The sequence below is a fragment of the Daphnia carinata genome, chromosome 4, assembly GCF_022539665.2.
Source record: "Daphnia carinata strain CSIRO-1 chromosome 4, CSIRO_AGI_Dcar_HiC_V3, whole genome shotgun sequence".
Classification (NCBI taxonomy): Eukaryota; Metazoa; Arthropoda; class Branchiopoda; order Diplostraca; family Daphniidae; genus Daphnia; species Daphnia carinata.
Genome location: NC_081334.1, coordinates 3,036,843 through 3,058,056, shown reverse-complemented (window position 1 = coordinate 3,058,056; position 21,214 = coordinate 3,036,843). Strand labels below are relative to the sequence as shown.

General features: G+C 38.8%; 3 protein-coding genes, 2 long non-coding RNA genes and 1 pseudogene across 5 annotated transcripts; all 6 read right to left on the bottom strand.

Annotated features, from left to right (window-relative positions):
• Nucleotides 1–3,203: 3,203 nt before the first annotated feature.
• On the bottom strand, nucleotides 3,204–5,628 carry LOC130695013 (uncharacterized). Its single transcript, XR_009002245.1, has 3 exons — nucleotides 5,597–5,628; nucleotides 3,726–3,859; nucleotides 3,204–3,618 (listed from the first exon to the last, which is right to left on the bottom strand). It is a non-coding gene; the product is annotated as an uncharacterized LOC130695013 (long non-coding RNA).
• Nucleotides 5,629–6,242: 614 nt separating this feature from the next.
• On the bottom strand, nucleotides 6,243–7,003 carry LOC132087897 (spore cortex-lytic enzyme-like). The gene is made up of 2 exons (XM_059494938.1): nucleotides 6,789–7,003; nucleotides 6,243–6,702 (listed from the first exon to the last, which is right to left on the bottom strand). The coding sequence occupies exons 1-2, from the start codon at nucleotides 6,997–6,999 to the stop codon at nucleotides 6,266–6,268; spliced, it is 648 nt and encodes a 215-aa protein (XP_059350921.1). The 5' UTR covers nucleotides 7,000–7,003; the 3' UTR covers nucleotides 6,243–6,265.
• Nucleotides 7,004–7,450: 447 nt separating this feature from the next.
• On the bottom strand, nucleotides 7,451–8,700 carry LOC130695009 (uncharacterized; annotated as a pseudogene).
• Nucleotides 8,701–9,485: 785 nt separating this feature from the next.
• Nucleotides 9,486–13,349, bottom strand: LOC130695014 (uncharacterized). The gene is made up of 3 exons (XR_009002246.2): nucleotides 13,201–13,349; nucleotides 9,769–9,830; nucleotides 9,486–9,700 (listed from the first exon to the last, which is right to left on the bottom strand). It is a non-coding gene; the product is annotated as an uncharacterized LOC130695014 (long non-coding RNA).
• Nucleotides 11,153–12,105, bottom strand: LOC130695010 (uncharacterized). Its single transcript, XM_057518124.2, has 3 exons — nucleotides 11,974–12,105; nucleotides 11,596–11,902; nucleotides 11,153–11,531 (listed from the first exon to the last, which is right to left on the bottom strand). The coding sequence occupies exons 2-3, from the start codon at nucleotides 11,900–11,902 to the stop codon at nucleotides 11,383–11,385; spliced, it is 456 nt and encodes a 151-aa protein (XP_057374107.1). The 5' UTR covers nucleotides 11,974–12,105; the 3' UTR covers nucleotides 11,153–11,382.
• Nucleotides 13,350–18,930: 5,581 nt separating the features above from the next.
• LOC130695008 (CCR4-NOT transcription complex subunit 11-like) lies at nucleotides 18,931–20,881 on the bottom strand. Its single transcript, XM_057518123.2, has 7 exons — nucleotides 20,787–20,881; nucleotides 20,628–20,716; nucleotides 20,417–20,565; nucleotides 20,251–20,358; nucleotides 19,681–20,193; nucleotides 19,293–19,598; nucleotides 18,931–19,229 (listed from the first exon to the last, which is right to left on the bottom strand). The coding sequence occupies exons 1-7, from the start codon at nucleotides 20,825–20,827 to the stop codon at nucleotides 19,008–19,010; spliced, it is 1,428 nt and encodes a 475-aa protein (XP_057374106.1). The 5' UTR covers nucleotides 20,828–20,881; the 3' UTR covers nucleotides 18,931–19,007.
• Nucleotides 20,882–21,214: the final 333 nt, after the last annotated feature.

The following is a 21,214-nucleotide window of genomic DNA, read 5'->3' as shown; positions in this document are numbered from 1 at the left end:
TTACGCACAAACCGCTCAGTTTGTTGGAAAACTAATATTTTATTCGGAATTAGCGTTAAATTTTCATTAGCAGGTTACGTTTCATTACATTCTCAGTCAACCTTTTAAGCCCAATTTTTTGTGCAAGGAGTCGGGCTTAAAAAGTCAGGTTTTTTTCGTTTTCTAATAAATCAAAATGCAGCATCTGTTTTAGCGGTAGGTTCTATCGAATTTTAAGGTACAGTATATACTATATGGAAGAAATTTTGTCCCTTGCTTTGCTTGTGTTTGTTGAAAAATTGTTGGAAACTTCAACATTAGTAAAGCAATAGGAATACATTCGCCATTACTTGTATTTGAATGCAATCCAGAAAAAAATGTGATTGTTGTTCAACCGCCATACCTTCCGCGATACATTCCGCCATACATTTCGTACGGACTGTATTCGTAGTTTTGGGCTCTGGTCCTGTCGTATTCGCAGCAAAGAAAATGTCCGATTTGCAAATTATTGCAGGCCCTGCCACCTTCCAAAACTCCATTGTTACGATAAAGGGTATTCAGGTCTATTCTACAAATTCTAGCCATTTCCCAGCATGTGCTACCCTGACGTATTTGCCACCAACTCTTGCACCCGTATGGGGGTTCGTTTCGTCGTGTCCTGAAGTTGCCGGCAAACTGCAATGCAGAGGACGTATCCAGCAGCAGAGCAAAGATCAAGGCGAACTGTATGAACTATTACACAGCAATACAAAGCGTGTGCATAGTAGTACAAGTTTTAAGAAAACAGAAAATATTACAAAGGAAAGTATGCAGTTGTTACAAAATAGGCTTACCGCAGTTTTCATTTTCGCGCAGTCGGTTCAAAAGGTCTACTGTATATTAACTGGAAAGTGAGCGACGTAACAGAGTTGGGAATCTGTTTTCAGCTTAAGTGAGGTAGGGCGTGGCTGAAACAGAAAACCAGTTTATGCTCCCTACGATTACAAATAACAAATCGTTTAACTAAGCTAAAAAAATGTATAGACTTGCCGCCAGTTATCTCGGCTAGGTGCAGACAATATGTATAAGCCAACCGCAAACGATGTTTATCAAAATAGGAAATTTAAAAGGCTGTATTTGGCAATTTAGCTGCAATGGCTTGAGCAAGGTTGCCAAATTGCAGGAAAGAGTACGCGCATGCGGAAAGTGCCCCTAGCATGGGTGTTCACGGAAATTAATTGTTAATACTGTATAAGAAAGCGGTAGGAAAAAAAATAATGTAACCAGCTTATAGAAAAATGAACTATAAATGATGGAAGACCTTTTTGAACAATTCCCTCCATCGTTTAAGTGGTTAAAATGAAAAAGTTGTCTGGGCAAAAACTAGAAATCTCAGTTGCGCCTATCCCCCCCCCTGCCCCACCTACATCTAGAGCCATTGTTGCAATAAAACTGTGAATTGCTTACCTGGTTCTATTGCTAACATAAGGATTTAAATTTGACCAAAAATAAGACTTACACTTCACTTACTTACTTTATGTCGACTGGTGGGGTGGTAGTGGCATTTGGTCTAGTTGTGCAGCCTTTTCGTTCAACGCGTTTTCTTCTTTTCTAGCGTACAACGACATCTCCATAGTGATGGCTGGTAACTGGAGGATGTACGTGACGAGGAACAACTTTCCAACCTCAAGTTTGGCTTTAGGGAAAACCAATATCGGCTTCTATCTCAACAAGATTGATGAGACAATTACACATGGCTATAGTTGCCCTTCCAAGGACTTGGGGAAGGTAATCAGCATTTGTTTTAGCTCCAACATGCCATACTTAGCCAGGTGTCTGACCACATTTACTGTCAGCATTTTTTAAAGAAAGGTATGCCCTTCAGATGCTACGAACACATACTATCAAAATTGCCTATAGATACAATGTCTTTAACAATTTATGTACAAGGTAAACTTGCAAACCCTAAGTTGATATAAAAGTTAAGCTATTACTTCTTGAGCATTATCATATGGTACAGCATCAACTAATACTGGAGACTCTGAACGATTTGCTGATATAGTTGACTGAAAATGGAATGGTCGTCCAGTTCGTTGTTTTTTATTGCTCTCTCGAGCTTGTAAGCCTTTTAACGTAGGCGAAGCTCTGGAATCATTCAAAACACAAAATTAGTCTTCACTACATTATTCGCGTTTGTATTGACTACTCAATTACCTTCCAACATCTGAAGACGAATCTAATGTCACCTCACTACCCACGTCTGAATCCGGTAATATGGCATCCACATCTTTGTTCATTGTTTATGGAAGCTATTCTATTGACACTGGGCTAGGCTACAGATTTCGTAAAATAACTTCGTTGCCGACCGATTGCCCAGACTTGTAAACAATGACTAGTTTCAAAGCATTTGTTTCCCTGAGACCATGCCCAAAGGGACTTTGACAAGCAGACGGATGTCTTCTGAGCGAATGAAGCTTATCGCACCGGCACCTTCCATTTGTTGGAATGCGATAGAAAACAATTCTTTTGTTTCCCGAAAACAGTTTTATCGACTTTTTAAAATGTATTGACCTCAGACAAACAAGTCAACAGATTTCTACATGTTTATTAACTTGGTTAGTTTGTCCCGAAAGGTTTAAAACACAAGGTCAATGACCGAATTCATTTGGGGCGGATTCAAATTTCTCTGATCACACGTATTTGGAATTTACTCTATCGATGGTGCAATGTTAATACGCAACGTCATTTGACACTTTTTATAGCTAAATCCTGTTCTCTAGTTTACCATTTATTTCGGTAATTTTATAGATATGCTGCAATTAATTCATTACCCATTTAAGATTTATTGTTTATGAGTTATTCAAAAAAAGTGGTTGCGAATTGCGATAAACATTTTGATTCCCTTTTATGCACAAACCGCTCAGTTTGTTGGAAAACTAATATCTTATTCGGAATTAGCGTTAAATTTTCATTACCAGGTTAGGTTTCATAACATTCTCAGTTAACCTTTTAAGCCCAATTTTTTGTGCAAGAAGTCGGGCTTAAAAAGACGGGTTTTTTCTAATAAATCAAAATAGAGCATCTCTTTTAGCGGTAGGTTCTATCGAATTTCAAGGTATATGCTATATGGAAGAAATTTTGTCCCTTGCTTTGCTTGTGTTTGTTGAAAAATTGTGGGAAACTTCAACATTAGTAAAGCAATAGAAATACATTCGCCATTACTTGTATTTCAATATTTCCCAAAATGGCTTGGTTCACAGGTTAGTTTTCCAATACAATCCAGAAAAAAAATGTGAATGTTGTTTCGAATGGATTGTAAGTTGATACATATAGAAGAGTTTACCATCCGCCATACATTTCGTACGGACTGTATTCATAGTTTTGGTTTCTTGTCTCGCCATATTCGCAGCAAAGAAAATTGCCGATTTGCAAATTATTGCAGGCCCTACCACCTTCCAAAACTCCATTGTTACGGTAAAGGGTATTCAGGTCTATTCCACAAACTCTAGCCGTTTCCCAGCACGTGCTACCCCGACGTATTTGCCACCAACTCTGGCATCCGTATGGAGGTGCGTCTCGTCGTGTCCTGGACTTACCTGCAAACGGCAATGCAGAGGACGTATCCAGCAGCAGAGCAAAGATCAAGGCGAACCATATGACCTATTACACAGCAATACAAAGTCTGTGAGTAGTAGTACAAGTTTTCAGAAAACAGAAATAGAAAATATTGTACAGGAAAGTATGCAATTGTTGCAAAATATTCTTACCGCAGTTTTCATTTTAGAGCAGTCGGTTCGAAAGGCCTACTGTATATGAACTGTAAAGTGAGCGACGAAACAGCAATGGGAATCTGTTTTCAGCTTAGGGGTAGTAGGTCGTGGTGGGAACAAAAATCCTCCAACTAAGGTAAAAAATATACAAACTTGTAGGCAGTTATCTCAGCCAGACTTGCCGCGCCGATCAATTTTCCGATCTCGATCTCCGATCCGATCTTTTGAGTTTGATCGGATCGCCGATCAAGATCGGCCGATCATTTTTACCGATCTTTTTGTACGACATCTAGCGCTCAAAATTTACACTATTTAACGAATTTAGCATTGGCTGTCACAGCGACAGTCACTGACGGCCATTGAGGGTGAACACTAAACAGTTTCCCTCAATTGGCAGTCGCAAAAATAGTAGTGAAAGAGTACCATGTGGCTGCAAAATCGACAGCTAGATGGCGAAAAGTTTGATCGCTCAAAAAGATCGGATCGCGATCATTTTTTTGGGATCGCCGATCCGATCTCCGATCTTTCTCAAAAGATCGGATCGGCGATCAATTTTTGATCGCGATCGCAGCAAGTCTGATCTCAGCTATGTGCAGAGCATGTGTACAAGCCAACAACAGACGATTTTTGTCAAAACAGGAAATTTTAAAGGCTGTATTTGGCTCTGCAATGGCTTGAACAACGTTGCCAAATTGCAGGAAAGAGGACGCGCATGCGGAAGGTGGCAATTGAAAAAAGGTGTTCCATTTGCCCCTAGCATGGTGTACTAGCATGGTGTAACAAACTCTTTGTTATAACGGCCTATCTCGGCTGAAGCCTGTTTGGGGTCTAGGTTATATATTGTCAGAGACGCCTAGTGGCCGATATTGAAGTAAAAGGTAAATGCTGCACCTACTTGAAAAATTTTCTAAGTCCAAACAAGGGGACGTGTCCCATTATCCCATTACCTGTTACATATAAAAATTAACTTCTAACCTTTGTGTAGTTATACTATCGTATTTTTATGTTTAGTTCGTATAAAATGTGGAAGAAGTGGAAAAAAATCTTGTTTTTACTTGTTTGTACGCGCCGCACGTGGCCAGTTTACGTTAGGAAAGGAGAAAAAAAAAAGATTTATACTGGGTTCGAACTCTAAACTCCCGTACTGCAATCGAGAGTTATATCCATTAGACCACTACATTTGTAATTATTTTACTATCGCGATACTAGTACATCTCCTCAGTACTTCTAAGTAGTTCCGATGGTGGCGTCGGCTATATCTAACCTCAGTTAGGCAACACCCACCTCGTCAGAAAACAGGCTTCATTGGAGATAGGCCTTAAAATGGAGAGTTGTTACACCATGCTAGTACACCATGCCCCTAGCATGGGTCTTCACGAAAATTAATTGTTTATAGGGTATAAAAACGAGCTAGGGCAAAAATAATGTAATCAAGATATAGAAAAATGAACTAGGTATGATTCAAGATATTTTTTTATAATTCCCTTCATTGTTTAAGGGGTTAAAATGAAAAAGTTGTCTGGGCAAAAACTAGAAATTGACCGTAAAAACAACTTTTTGGGATAACTCGAAAACTGTTCTAACTTTTCAAAGTCGAGTTCGAAAACTTTTCGAGTCTAAAGCATAAAATTTTTTCTAAAAATAAACAACCCTCATTACTGTTATCTAATTTTTTTAAAACTTAATGCATGTCATACTTCGAGTGGTAGAATTTTTTATTCAATTGCATAGCGTTCCAATTGCGCCTACCCTCCCCTACATCTAGAGCTATTGTTTACAATAGAACTGTAATTAGCTTACCTGTTTCTATTGCTAACGGAAAGATTAAAAATTTGACAAAAAATCAGACTTACACCTTACTTACTTACTTTATTTCGACTGGTGGGGTGGTGGTGCTTCGTCCTGGCATTTGATCTGGTCGTGCAGCATTTTATATCGTTCGTTCAATGCGTTTTCACCTTTTCTAGCGTGCAGCGACATCTCCATAGTGATGGCTGGTAACTGAGGAACGACCGTGACGAGGAACAACTTTCAAACCTCAAGTTTGCCTTCGGGAAATCCAATATATCCGCTTCTATCTCAACAAGATTGATGAGACGATTACACATGGCTATAGTTGCACTTCCAAGGACTTGGGGAAGGTATCGAGCATTTGTTTTAGCTCCAACATGCCATGTTTAGACAGGTGTCCGACCACTTTTACTGCCAGCATTTTTTAGAAGAAAGGTATGTCCTTCAGATGATGCCTCGAACACTTACTATCAAAATTGCCTATAGAACCAATGTCTTTAACCAATTTCAAACGCATTTTCTATTGAAAAAAGGGTCGATTTCAGGATTTATACTTCCTTATTGTTTGTTGATAACTACCACAGAAGATGTGCAAGATCTCTGAATTCGTCTGCAACAAGACCTCACACGAACAGAAAACGCCAAAAGTCAAGGCCCAATACCAGTTCCTTTTTTTTTTTAAAGCATAAAAGTGACATTGCCTTTTAAAAATACTTTCACAATATGGCAATAACGTGAAATTATTCTCATTTGCTTTTATAGAATTGATGATTGCCAATTTTAATGACGGGATTGACATTGCTAGTCCAAGGAGGGTACCCTTCCTTGTCGGGATTATTGTAGTGATCAGCTCCGTCTGTTGGATCAGGGTTTAAATAGACTTCTGGCAGCCAAACATCAATGGCATTGAAGGCCTCCGGGTCACTTCTTATAGCCTCATCTATCAGATAGCTCCTGTCCGAATTCCAGCATTCGAACTGGAAGGGTTGAAGGCAGACGCCAGCGATCGTGTTACCTCCCCAATACGCTTGATTTTGATCAGCTCGGTTTTTGATGACCCAAGCAACTGCTTGCTGGCCAAGCTCGGGTTCACCTCTAGCCTCGGCAAAGATCGTCTTATGCAAGATTTGGTAGTCCCATGAATTTTTGTCCAACCCGAATCCCGAAGATGATTCAGAAAAACCTAAAACAGAGATTGTGAATAAGCAATGAATCTAGATAAGAAATGTATAGATGCTACAACACTTTTGGTCCCATGAAATGAATTACCTTGATCTCTTTCGCCATCGTCAGGTAAAAAACTTTCCCCAAAGTCTTCAGTTATTGGTTGGCTGTTATCGTCACATTCCGGATAGCTGCATTCGTTTTGCCATTCGTCCTCATCATCATAAGACCAAATTTGGCAGTTGGCTGCATTAACCATCATCCAAATGGCAGTCCAAAATAAAGGTGAAAGAACTGAAAATCGAACATCCGCCATTGTTCCACCTCTTAATAATAAATTCAACAAATTATGGCTTTATTTACGTTTAATTAATTTACTGTTACCTTAAGCGTTGTATTTGATACGTGAATCCAATGTTAAAACACCTGGCAAAGGAAGACACTGGCACTTTCTGGAGCAAAATTGTAAGTTTTCCAGACAGCAAAAGCAGTGGGTACCATCAACCAGCAACTACCCCGACTGTGGGTCCAGACTAAGAGTTATGCTGAAAATTTAAAAAATCAAATCTCAAAAATGTCTACTAAATCTTTAAAAATGGAAGTACCAAAATATTTAATAGCTCTTCTTTTGGGAATTTCGACAATAGCACATAAACGTTTTCAGTCTCGGAAAAAGTGACATTTGGGAAACGAGCGTATCAAACACGTTGACAGTTAAGCACGTACTACCAACTAAATTTTTATCGAGTAACATTGAATCTAAATCAATGGGAATATGATAACGTTTAGTAAATTAACTGAGCTCATTATACAAATGAAAAGCTCATTGGAAAATTTTCACTTGTCCTCCATTGCGACAATTGCGAAGCGTGAAAGAAGAAGACGATCCATCTTCATAACTAAAAACAACTTGAGCGTCCGGCGTGAAACGTGGTGATCCCGAACCATTGAATTCAAACCAGCCATCGTTGTTCCGACGACCAGCTACTCCAGCAGCTACAGCCGATGAACTGATCCTTCCACCAGTGTTAACAACGCCAAGGATTGCATAGTACGCGTTGTTCGTCTCCGAATTGGGTCGGAAATAGCACAGTGCATCGCTGCCTCTGATTGGATTCCGGTTGGTTAGGGAAACGCGACAATCGACGACGCCGGGCGGTTTGTTGCCAGTAGCTTGTCTCCACGTCTTGCCGATCAGGTCCACCCCGCATGAATTGCTGTTCAAGTTACAAGTGCTGGCCACGACGGCATCTACCGGCCCGTTGCCGCAATCGACTCGCAAAACTTGTCCACAGAGTCCTTGTCGCCATTTCAAGTTTCCAAGTGCGTCCGATTGTCCAAGAGCTAGAGCGTCGGTGACGGCGTAATCACCTTGCGGCATTTGACAACCACCAGCATCGGATTTCTCGGCCCAGAAGGTTCCCTTGATTCCTCCACTTCCTTAAAACATGACAGGATTGAATAGCATTATGGAATTTGATAAAAAAAAAGTGGGAAAATTTGTACCTGGAATGTAACCACAAACGCAACCGGCTTTGTATTGACGGGTAGTACCCAACGGTGCATTTTTCAAATAACAGACTCCTTCGAAATGACTAAAATGATTGCAGCCTGGTGTGTTGATGCAGAGTCTACCACATTGATCTCCCGCAATCTCTTGTTTACCAATATCAAAGCCGTTAAAGTCACAATCAAATTGCCATTGGACTCCACCGTCACCAGTGTTCCATTGCGCAGCGAAAGGATCCGTAATGAAAGGATCCGTAATGATCGACATCACGGCAAATAAAACTTCAAAATATGCTTTCAAAGACACCGTCGATATCATCTGTATAGTAATAGTAAATATCATAGAAAATAAACTTTAAGCGTACTAGCTAAACGGTTAAATATGTTTACCTTTAAAAAATTAACTGAAACTCTGTTCCAAGATTTTCTCCCAGTGGCAGAATAAGCTATGTTCTTAAAATGGTTGATCACCCCTTTTTATACAAGTCTTCAACGGATGTCGAATCCACGATGGCATTAGCCCTGTACGTACACAATGTCATTATTTGTTTTTTTTTTTCAAAACTGGTTATTGAATCCGTTTTGAAATAGCCTACTGCAATGGAATAAGGTGAATGATCTACGAAATCGTTTATCTATTGTTGGGAAACCCCTCCGTACTTGAAATAGTTAGAACGTTTAACGTGTACGCAAGTCGTTGGAAGACAAAACGAAAAGTGGATAAACCAACAAACAGGCGTCCCTTGTTCCAGGTCAACTTGTTGGGAAATCCCCAGCGAACGCTACCAGAACATGCACAAGACATTTAAAAAATTATGTTCCAGTAGAAGGGGTTGCACAAACTGTCATTGAAACCTTTCCTTGTTTGGTGATTTATCTGGCAAAACCCTCAGCTAGGACCACACAGAATAAGGAAAAACCCCAGATCAAACACAAAATGTTGAGAATAAGTAGTATTCGTGGTTTTTGAAATCCGTCAAATTTGCATAAAACACGATTCTTCTTTATCTCAAAACAGCACTCGAGTGTGTGTGTGCAACAAATTGTTCCAAAAAGGAAATTGGGGACACAATTTACGCAAGACAAATCGGCTAAATTCTATCAGCTAAACTGAAAACGCTGAGGTGAGCATTAGTATAAAAAGCAGCACGGATCGATTGGTTTTAAACAATTATTTTTCCGACCACTACAAGGCAAACATCAATCGCTTGTTGTTGATTTCCTAAGTTATCCCTTTTGGGTAAGTAAACTAAATTAGAAAAAATACGTTTATGTGATGAACGACCCTAAATACGATTTCGTTTAAATATAGATCAGAGCAAAATGACGTCTAGAATGATATTGTTATCCTTGCCTCTGTTACTTGCTATTCTATCACCGTACCTGGTCGAAGCAGCCTGGGAAGACTGGAACACGGGATATGGCGGTGTCAAATGGCGGTTCAATTGCGATTTTCCTGGTTACGACATTGGCAACCGACGTATCGCAGGAGAACACTGTGGTCGTATCTGCATAGAAAATTCAAATTGTAATCATTTTAGTCATCATAATGGAATTTGTTACATGAAAACCGTACCGATAGCGGTTCCTCGTTCCCCAGCAAATGGTGGTGTATGCGGTTTCCTTCCATGTCACCATCTGTACCATCCATTGTCAGGTCATTACTGCCAACAAAAAGGCTAAAGCATAGAAAGACGTTGGTGTTTACATTTAGCTATTTTTATATGTGTAACCTAGTAATCTTATAATACACAACATTCTGACTATTCAAAACCATATCATTATGGGCCATTATAATAAGGAAATTAAAATTCAAAAACACATAAGCCAATACTCTAGTTAAGTATAATTTAGCAAAATACACTGGCCTGTTAAAAAGAAATATGTAAAGTAGAAAAGGATTCTAAACTTTTTAACGGAAAATGACATGGGATGAAGACAATGGTCGAATAAAAATTTGAAAATGAAATTTTGCATACTTGTGAAATGCAAATAAAACAAGAAAAAGAAATACAACTGACCTGGAAATGTGTTCTCAGCTCGTGGGAATAGTGTAGCTCGGTTACGAATAGATCACATGTGGCTTTGAGTCGGTTGACAATCTCTGACAATCCAGTATCCAAGTATTAGAACGCAGCCTTTCCGTGGGCTAAGACCGATTCAAATTGAAACATCATTCAATAAATCACAATAAAGAACATTTTATAAAGATGTCGAGCATGCAGTAACTATGAAATTTGGAAGTCAAAATTGTAATTACAAGAGAAATAAAAACCTTAGAAGTCGACATCAGCAACACTCCAATGTTCCCATGTTCGTCTGCCAGCCACGTGATCACTACGGGAGACAACCGACGGCCATTTTGCAACTTTCTTACTCTTCCTCCCCTCAAAATTTAGGAGGATATCTACCGACTTTCAACAGTTACGGCATTTTATTGTAATTTTTATCTAAGTTGGACGAGTAATTTTTAAAAATTAATTAAAAATCCAAAAGACAAAAAAAAAAAAATAGTAGTGGTACCGTTCACTACATATGTTAACGATCGACCCACAAACTGAGGTAGAAAAGAGGTAATCGTAGCTCTTCGTAGGTTGTTGATAAGTCTCCCCATGGCCATTAGGTTCATGGATGCAGGCAGCTAATCATCGGGATATGTGACTCTTCGATACCAATAAGTTTTTGCTGGTTCCTTACCGTGTCTAACACCGTAGGGCGTACAAGGGTATAACACCTATACATGAAAACACCAACACCAATGCTATAAAATTGGATTTTAGGACAAAAATGATTTTGATCCATAACATAACATGACCAAACGGAACCAAGTATGGTAATGGTAAATCCATTGAGTTCACTCCTAGCAGCAAAGCAATTCGTCAATCAAGTAATAACTGTAGTGTATATTATAGTTGACGACTACCACCTAAATTTGCTTCGAGTAACACTGAAACAAAATCGATAAGAATACGATTACGTTTAATACATTAACTGAGTTCATTATACAAATGAAAAGCTCATTGGAAAATTTTCACTTGTCCTCCATTGAGACAATTGCGAATCGCGAAAGAAGACGACGATCCATCTTCATAACTGAAGGCAACTTGAGCATCTGGCGTGAAACGTGGTGATCCGGAACCATTGAATTCAAACCAGCCATCGTTGTTCCGACGACCAGCTACTCCAGCAGCTACAGCCGATGAACTGATCCTTCCACCACTGTTAACAACGCCAAGAATTGCATAGTACGCGTCGTCTCTTGCGGCATTTGACAACCGCCAGCATCCGATTGTTCTGCCCAGAAAGTTCCCTCGACTCCTCCGCTTCCACCACCGCTTCCTTAAAACATGACAGGATTGATTAGGATTATGGAACTTGATAAAAAAAGAGGGAAAATTTGTACCTGGAATATAACCACAAACGCAGCCGGCTTTGTACTGACGGGCAGTATCCATCGGCGCATTTTTCAAATAACAGACTCCTTCGAAATGACTAAAATGATTGCAGCCTGGTGTGTTGATGCAGAGTCTACCACATTGTTCTCCCGCAATCTTTTGTTTGCATATATCGTAGCCGCTAAAGTCACAATCAAAGTGCCAATGGACTCCACCGTCACCAGTGTCCCATTCAGCACCGACAGGATCCGTAATGATCGACATCACGGCAAACAAAACTGCAAAACATGCTTTCAAAGGCACCGTCGATATCATCTGGATAGTAATAGTAAATATCATAGAGAATAAACTTTAAATGTGCTAGCTAAATGGTTGAATACGTTTACCTTTAAAAATCAACTGAAACTCTGTTCCAAGATTTTCTCCCAGTGGCAGAAGAAGCTATGTTCTTAAAATGGTTGAGCACCCCCTTTTTATACAAGTCTTCAACGGATGTCGAATCCACGTTGCCATTAGCCCTGTACGTATACAATGTCATTATTTGTTTTTTCCTTGAAATAGCCTACTTCAATAGTATACGTTGAATGATCTACGAAATCGTTAATCTACTCTGGGGAAAATCCACCCTCCGTACTTGAAATAGTTTACGTTGAAACGTTTATGCGAGTAAGCAAGTCGTTGGAAACAAAACGAAAAGTGGATAAACCAACGAACAGACGTCACTCGCTACAGGTCAACTTGTTCGGAAATCCCCAGCCAACACTAACAGAACATGCAAAAGACATTTAAAAAAATATACTGCAGTAGAACGCGTTGCCCAAACTGTTATTGAAACGTTTCATTGGTTGTTGATTTATCTGGCAAAACCTTTAGCTAGGGCCACACAGAATAAGGAAAAACTTCAGGTGAAACATAAATATTAAGAACAAGTAGAATTCGTGGTTTAGGAAATCCCCATCAGATTTGCATAATACACGATTCTTCTTTATCTTAAAACAACACTCTAGTGTGTGTGCCAAAACTTGTTCCAAAATGGAAATTGGAGCAACAATTTCCGCAAAAAAATCCGCTCATCTCTATCGGAAAAACTGTGCATAACTTCTTTGTTCGTGCTTGGAAATTCCGCATCCATAAAAACAGACGAAAATTCTATCAGTTTAACGATCAGTTTGGTCACTATAAAACAGATTTTCTGTTCGAAACTGGTTCTTGAACTCGCTTTTAAGGAATCAATTTCGCTAGTGCAAGATGAAGGATTTTTGAAATCTCCGGCCTATTTCTGTAAAGTTCCGCCTTTCGTATTTGAAAAGGTACAATCACAAAAGTTCATCGTCCAATTAGGAAAATACACCCCTCTTGAGTTAAATGTGTTGACAATTGGTATAATCTATAAAGCAGCAAGGATGGCTTACTTTCACCGCATCACTTCTCCAGCCACTACGAGTCAAACATCGGCCGCATATTGTTGATCACTCGAGTAATCCCTTTACTTAAGTAACAGCTAAATTTGATGCGTAAGATAACGTTCATGCAATACACAAGCCTAACCAAGATTTCGTTTAAACATGGATCACTTAGCAACATGACGTCTAGGATGGTGTTGTTGTGCATACCTCTTTTACTTGCTATTCTATCACCGTGCCTGGTGGGAGCAATCTGGGAAGACTGGAACACAGGAGAAGGCGGTGTCAAATGGCTGTTCAATTGCGATTTTCCTGGTTACGACATTGGCAATCGACCTAGCGCTGGAGAAGACTGTGGTCGTATCTGCATCGAGAATTCAAATTGTAATCATTTTAGTCATCACAATCGAATTTGTTATATGAAAAACGTACCGATATGGACTCCTCGTCAACCGGCTAACGGTGGGGTATGCGGTTTTTTAACATGTCATCATCTGTACGATCCAGTGTCAGGGCACAACTGTTACCACAAAGGCTAAAGCTATAAAAAGATACTGGCGTTACTTTAAGTCATTTTTGGCGTACATGTTCATATAATACACATCATTCAAGGCATTCAAAACCACGTCATTACAGGTCACTGTAGTACTGTTTATCTTTTCGAAACTGACCATGAACTCCTTTTAAAAAAAAGTCAACTTTAATAGTATAAGAGGAATGATCTTTGAAATCTCAGCCTAGTTCTATGAAATTCTGCTTTTTACGTACTTGAAAACGTTAGATCGTTTAAAAAACAGACTGTTGGAAAACGAAACAAAAGGGGACGAACCAACAAACTGACGTGATTCACCCGAGGTCAATCTACTTGGAAATCCCTAGTCAACAATATCAGATCAAGGAAACAAAAGAAAATTAGGCATTTCCTCAACTGTCATTAAATCTCTTTTCAATTGATTTAGAAAAAATTGATTTTTCAAAACTGCAAAACATGCTTTCAAAGGCATTGTGGATATCATCTGGATAGAATAGCATAGAAAATAACTTTAAGTGTGCTAGCTTAATTGTTGAATATGTTTACCTTGAACATGTAAAAGACATTAAAAAAAAATATGTTCAAAACTCGATATTTGATCTGGCAAAACTAGTGTGCCAAAACTTGCTCCAAAAAGGAAATTGGGGACACAATTTACGCAAAAAAACCGCGCATCTCTTTCGGAAAAACTGCCCATTTTCTTTGTTCGTGCTTGGAAAATCCGTATCCATAAAAACAAACGAAAATCTATCAGTTCAACGATCAATTTGGTCACTGTAAAACAGATTTTCTGTTCGAAACTGGTTATTGAACTCGCTTTTAAAGAATCAACTCCGAGAGTGCAAGGTGAAGGATTTTTGAAATCCCCGGCCTATCTCTGTGAAGTTTCGCCTTTCGTATTTGAAAAGGTACAATCACAAAATTTCATCGACCAATTAGGAAAATACGCCCCTCAAAAGGGGACAAACCAACAATCTGACGTGATTCACCCGAGGTCAACCTACAGAGAAATCTCTAGCCAACAATATCAGATCAAGGAAACAAAAGAAAATTAGGGATTTCCTAAACTGCCATGAAATCTCTTTTCAATTGATTGGCTTTTTGGTCAAAACTCGGTATTTGATCTACTACCATATTAAAATAAGGAAAACCTAACGAAAACTCAAATATTCAGAAGAAGTAGCTTCGTGATTTTGGAAATCGTAGTCTGATTTACCTAAAACATGTTTCCTCTTTATTTAATATAGACCACTCCTGTGGCGCAAAATGAAAAACCTAAAGTTCATTTGTAAAAAAAACAAAAAAAACAAAAAAACTCCCATACCGGTTTTGCCCCTAAGCCAAAAAAGATTTAAAAAACTTCTTAATGCTTGCTTGCACATCCCCTGTCCATAGAAATCGACTAAATCCCACCAGCTAAACTGAAAACGCTGAGGTGAGCATTGGTATAAAAAGCAGCACGGATGGATTGGGACCACTACAAATCAAACACACTGGAGTAAACTAAAAGAAAAATATGTTCATGTGATGAACGACCCTAACTATGAATTCGTTAAATATAGACCAGTGCAAAATTCTAGAATGGTATTGATTGCCTCGATTTTCCTGGTTTCGAACATTGGAGAATCAACGTATCGACATTGGCAATCGAACACTGTGGTCGTATCTGCATAGAAAATTCGAATTGTAATCATTTTAGTTATAATCATGGAATTTGTTATATGAAAAAAGCGCCGTTATCGCTTCGTATTTCCCGAGCAAATGGTGTTGTATGCGGTTACCTTCCATGGAGACCATCTGTATGATCCATTGTCAGGTCATTACTGCTACAACAAAGGCTAAAGCTAGAAAGACATTGCATTTAGTGTTTGTTGTTGGTGTTTGCATTTAGTTTTTATATGTGTAACTTAATATTCTTAAAATACACAATATTCAGACTACTCGAAATCATGTCATTACAGGCCATTATAATAGGGAAATTAAATATACAGTAAAATGGTATCAGTTGAAGATTAACAACAAAGTACTTAGGGGGGGTGACGTTTCTGTTGTGAGATGATTCCAAATAATGCCAGCAAGTTTAGAATTGATGGCTTATGTGGTATTCACAAACACATATGCCAATACTCTGGTTAAGTACAATTTGGCACAACACATTGGCATGTTAAAATGAACTGTGTAAACTAGAAAAGGATTCTAAACTTTTTAACAGAAAATGACATTGGATGAAGATAATGGTAAGATAAAAATCTGAAAACGAAATTTAGCATACTTGTGAAATGCAAGTAGAAGAAGAAAAAGAAATACAACTGACCTGGAAATGTGTTCTCTGCTCGTGGGAATAATGTAGCTCGGTTAGGAACAGATCACATGTGGCTTTGGGTCGGTTGACAATCCAGGTATTAGAACGCAGCCTTTCTGTGGGCTAAGGCCGATTCAAATTGAAACAGCATTAAATAAATCCCAATAAAGAACATTTTATAAAGATTTCGAGCACGCAGTAACTATGAAATTTGGAAGTCAAAATTGTAATTACATGAGAAATAAACAACTTAGAAGTCGACAGCAGCAACACTCCAATGTTCCCAATGTTCGTCTGCCAGACACGTGATCACTACGCGAGACAACCGACGGCCATTTTGCAATTTTATGAAAACCGTGCCGATAGCGGATCCTCGTTCCCCAGCAAATGGTGGTCTATGCGGTTTCCTACCATGGAGACCATCTTTATGATCCATTGTCAGGTCATTACTGCTACAACAAAGGCTAAAGCATAGAAAGACATTGGTGTTTGCATTTAGCTATTTTTATATGGGTAACTTAATATTCTTGTAATACACAATATTCAGACTACTCAAAACCATGCCATTAGAGGCCATTATAATAGGGAAATTAAATGTACAGAAAAATGGTATCAGTTGAAGTATTAACAACAAAGTACTTAGCAAACAGGGTGACATTTCCATTGTGAGATGATTCCGAATAATGCCAGCAATTTTAGAACTGATGGCTTATGTGGAATTCACAAATACATATGCCAATACTCTGGTTAAGTACAATATGGTACAACACATTGGCATGTTAAAATGAACTGTGTAAACTAGAATAGGATTCTAAACTTTTTAACAGAAAATGACATGGGATGAAGACAATGGTAAAATCAAAATCTGAAAAAGAAATTTAGCATATTTACGAAATGCAAATAAAACAAGATAAAGAAATACAACTGACCTGGAAATGTGTTCTCTCCTCGTGTGAATGATGTAGCTCGGTTGGGAACAGATCATATGTGGCTTTGGGTCGGTTGACAATCTCTGGCAATCCAGGTATTAGAACGCAGCCTTTCCGTGGGCTAAGCCCGATTCAAATTGAAACAGCATTAAATAAATCGCAATAAAGAACATTTTATAGAGATGTCAAGCATGCAGTAACTATGAAATTGGGAAGTCAAAATTGTAATTGCAAGGGAAATAAAAACCTTAGAACTCGACATTAGCAACACTCCAATGTTCCCAATGTTCGTCTGCCAGACATGTGATCACTACGCGAGACAACCGACGGCCATTTTGCAATTTTCTTAATCTTATTCCCCTCAGAATTTTGGAGGATATCTACCAACTTCCAACATTTACGGCATTTTATTGTTATTTTTATTTAAGTTGAAAGAGTTTTTTTTTTAAATTAATTCAAAATCCAAAAGCAAAAAAAAAATTAAAGAATAAAGAATCGAACCTGTGAATTCAGCATGGCAGCCGCGAACTGTAACACATCGACATATTTCTACTACGCATTTTACCTATAAGCTACCTATTTAAACTGGCGACACTCAAAGCAAAATTTGATTTGAATGTGCGGTCTTGGCACAGTGGTTATCACCCACGCTTTGTAATCATCCGGATACCGCCGTGACCCTCTTCGCTCTCCCCCCACCACCCTCCCCTCCCACCCACCCCTCCAATACGTCATTCAAGACTCGCAAGATTCTTCAATTCATCGGATTACGCAAGATCACTTCGGACATCATCAAGGAAGAAGATGAAGAGAGAAGCCGACTATAAAGAGGCTTAAATGGCAGAAGAAAAAAAACACACACACACATTTATACATCTATGTTAAAGATCGATTATTTGAACGTAGGTTGTTCGTAGGTCTCCCCATATACGGTTTATGGATGCTTATCAAAATGGACCCTCGTCGATACCAAAAAATACTGACACTCATATATATACCGTATGACGACATATATATGGACCGTATGCCAATGCTATAAAAATGGATTTTAGAACAAAAAAGATTCTGTAGTGTAGAACATGACATATTGTATTTGATGTAATGACGTATGTGTAATGTAAACACATGGGAAATCACTTGTAGCAGCAAAGCAATTCGTAGTTAATTAACTCTAAACTAATATGCCATATAACCAACACGTATGTAATTCTTTAGCAAATATTTATCATTTTCGGAGAAGATACCAACTGCTGAGCTTAACAACTAGTCACAACAGAGGGTTTGCCCGATCTGCAAATAATTGCATTTTCTGCCGCCTTGCAAGGATGGATTTACTTTGTAGAGCTGATCCAAGCTGATGCCACAGGACTGAGCAGTGGCCCAGCAAGTGTCTCCACTTTTTATCTTTTTACAACGCTTGCTCATTGCAGGTTGGGGAGAGGACAGCAACAAGAGGCAAAACAAAACTGCACAAACCATGAGAAACTGCAAACAGAGAATTAAAAGTGAAGTATGGTAACAAATTACGAAAAATAATCAGACTAAAAGTCTTACAGTTGTTTTCATGTTGGTATGTAGCCTTGTAGCTCCAGAAATGCAGCGACGGACCAAGTTATACTTGTCAGGTGAGCGTTCGAAAGAATAAGTTTTGAATCGGCGAAAGCTATTTTGTACCAATTTCTAGCCGTTTTGTAAGGCGTACGATTTGTCGCAGTTCTAAATTCATTACGTAGAAATTTGCTACGATTCCAGGTAAATGGAAAACAGTTGTTTTTTGCGAAGTGCTAAACGTTGCAAAATCGAAGGAAAGCCTTGGAATCAGCCGGTAACGACTTGAAAATTCCACTTACAGGCCTTATGGACCCAGAGCAACTGTTCACCCCCTACAGGTATTTAAACATCTCGAACTCTACAATGGAATAAACAGATACAAGGTTAATCAAATGTATTCATTTAAATCACCTTATACAGTACCTACATACGTCTGCTATTTGGGGTGGCACAGCCGCAAGAATGGCTGCTAACAGTGCTATACTTTCTCATCACATGCATTGTCTTTTAGCTAAGTATTTGTCAATGAAAATAAGTATAAATCAATGCTTTTCAGACTTTGGCTAGATGCATTTACGAGAAAATCAATAAATTCGTGAAATAGTTTATACATCATATTCAGTAGCATAGTACGAAGCCTTCTGTTGTTTCATCATTTATGACGCGAATAGACGATTTAACGCCATCGCTAATAATAACAATTTTATTCCCCTTTACCTTTGGCAGCTGATGCAACAGGTGATGCCTGAGAATTGAACGAAGGGGCTGAGAGTGAGGACAGGCCGGGAAAAGTAGCGATGGACGAAGTGGTATTGAGGCCACTTTGATCACCACTGTCGAGTTGTTTGAGCAGACGAAACAAGGCAGCTGCTTCGCGAATGCGACTGAAGCCAATACAAAATGCTTGCACTTCAATAAACAGCTCCTAAAATGCAAACGAACATAAAAATTTGTGCCAACAAAGTCAAAAAATGGAAAAACTTAATACCTGAACGTTAATTATCTTATTGCGAATGAGTGACTGCAAGAAGACACAAACTAAACGAACCAAACGGTTCTGCATATAGCGATCTTTGATTGTTTCGCAGGTCGAAATGCAATTCGAGATGTATAGATGGACGAATTCAGTTGGTAATTCAACGGCTGTCGTCAATCGGTTGACTACTTCCATCGAGTGCAAAGACATTTCCATATTAACGAGTACGCTCAGATATTCCGTTATTTGGGAAGACTGCATCAGTCGGAGAAGCACCTCAATAGCGATAAGTGGGTTGTTCTCCACTAGGGCAGGTAGCTGCAAGGAAAATTGCATTATTTTCCTCGATATTAAAAAGAAAAATAAGAAAAAGGCGTGCCAAATAATAGTGGCAGCATACTTTGTTTGGAGTGATTCCGACATGATAGACTAGACGAGAATCTCTCTCTAATTCACTTAGCAGTCTGTTCTGTTGAAGTAAAGTCAAGGAACCGGTAAAGGCTTGCGAAATCAATCGACGAGCTTCTGATCCAGCCCCTCTAGGTATGCAAACTGTGGTGTCGTACGCGATCATGTAGTCGGATTCACCGATCGGGTCGAGCCAGACAAGTTCGTCTGGACAAAATATAGGAGGGGCCAAGCGAACAAATTCTGGGCTCACAGACTGTTGAACAGCGGCGTTAGGTCCGCTTACGAGAGCTTCGGCCGTCTTCTTGATTGCACTGCTATCCGGAAGTATGGGTTCGAAGCCAGATCGGATGTCAGGCATAGAGAGGACAGCTGGCACTCTACTTTTGCTTTCTAAAGTATACTCAGAAAGTCGTTCTGAAACACTTGTTTGAAGGGCTGAAATATCAGCCATTGAGTTTGTGGTCTCCAAATTCAATATCTGTCGTAGAGTTTTTTTGTACATCTGCAGAAAAATTTCATTTAAAGGTACGAAAAAAGAATGTCATGTAAAGTACTTTACATCTTTCTGTGGATTAGTTATGAGGTGTGATAAATAAATCTTTTCTGGGGGGCTTAGTTTTGGTAGTCTGTATGACTCTGGTCTCTTTGCTGATAAAGATTCGTCAGCCTATGAAAATTGAAAAATATAAGACAAATCTTACTGCACAAACAAAGTTCCTACTTACAAGTAGCTGTACAAAAACTGAGGAGAATGGATGGAAATTTTGAGCGTCTGGCTTGAAAAGCTCATGCAGCAATAACACTGCAGCCAGTCTCTGTGATGGTGATGGTAGCAGATCTGCATTCTGAAGAAGCATAACTAACGCGTTACCAACTATACAGAAATCCATAATTAATATTTCATTCATTTTAGGAATTCAAACATACTGAAAGTACCTTTGAAGTATTCTTGTTTGTTGAAAACTCCCAACTGAGATGCCAGGGCCTCAACACTTTGGTTGGCGACGTTTTCGGCATCTAAGATACTTCAAAATAAAAGCTTTATTTTAAACAAAATTAGTTTTTGACTACTTAAAGTTTGAAAATGCTAGTTACGTTAACAATTGGTTTAAGTCCTTGACAGACAATGCCGACATTTTCTTATTTTTCTATTTAGTTATTTGTCAATGAACAGTCTGACACCCACCGTTGCCGGACTGTAGCTTTAACATCAAGCGCTTGAAAATAAACCTCATCTTTTTTTTTTGCAACAATAACAAATGTTACCTGAGGGATATTCCGGAATCTTCATGCGTAACCAATTGAACAAGATGAGGTAATATGAAGTACAACAATGCAAAAGAATTTACACACAATCAATAGCACTCTTTCACAAATCTAGTTGTATCTCTAAGCAGAAGAAAGCAAGAAACAAATCAATAGCTACTCGAATATTGATTGGTTTCAAAACTATTGGTCTTTACACGGTACCGATAAATATAATCATTTCGAATGAAAAAAAATCTTGTTGGAGGCCACAGAAA

Coding starts and splice junctions, on each gene's coding strand:
- LOC130695008 (XM_057518123.2), bottom strand. CDS start 20,827: ATGTCGGCATTGTCTGTCAAGGACTTAAACCAATTGTTAAC. Junction 20,359..20,416: donor CAGTTTTTGTACAGCTACTT/GTAAGTAGGAAC, acceptor CAATTTTCATAG/GCTGACGAATCTTTATCAGC. Junction 20,194..20,250: donor TAACTAATCCACAGAAAGAT/GTAAAGTACTTT, acceptor ATTTTTCTGCAG/ATGTACAAAAAAACTCTACG.
- LOC132087897 (XM_059494938.1), bottom strand. CDS start 6,999: ATGGCGGATGTTCGATTTTCAGTTCTTTCACCTTTATTTTGGACTGCC. Junction 6,703..6,788: donor CGATGGCGAAAGAGATCAAG/GTAATTCATTTC, acceptor TCTCTGTTTTAG/GTTTTTCTGAATCATCTTCG.
- LOC130695010 (XM_057518124.2), bottom strand. CDS start 11,902: ATGATATCGACGGTGCCTTTGAAAGCATGTTTTGCAGTTTTGTTTGCC. Junction 11,532..11,595: donor CGTTTGTGGTTATATTCCAG/GTACAAATTTTC, acceptor TCATGTTTTAAG/GAAGCGGTGGTGGAAGCGGA.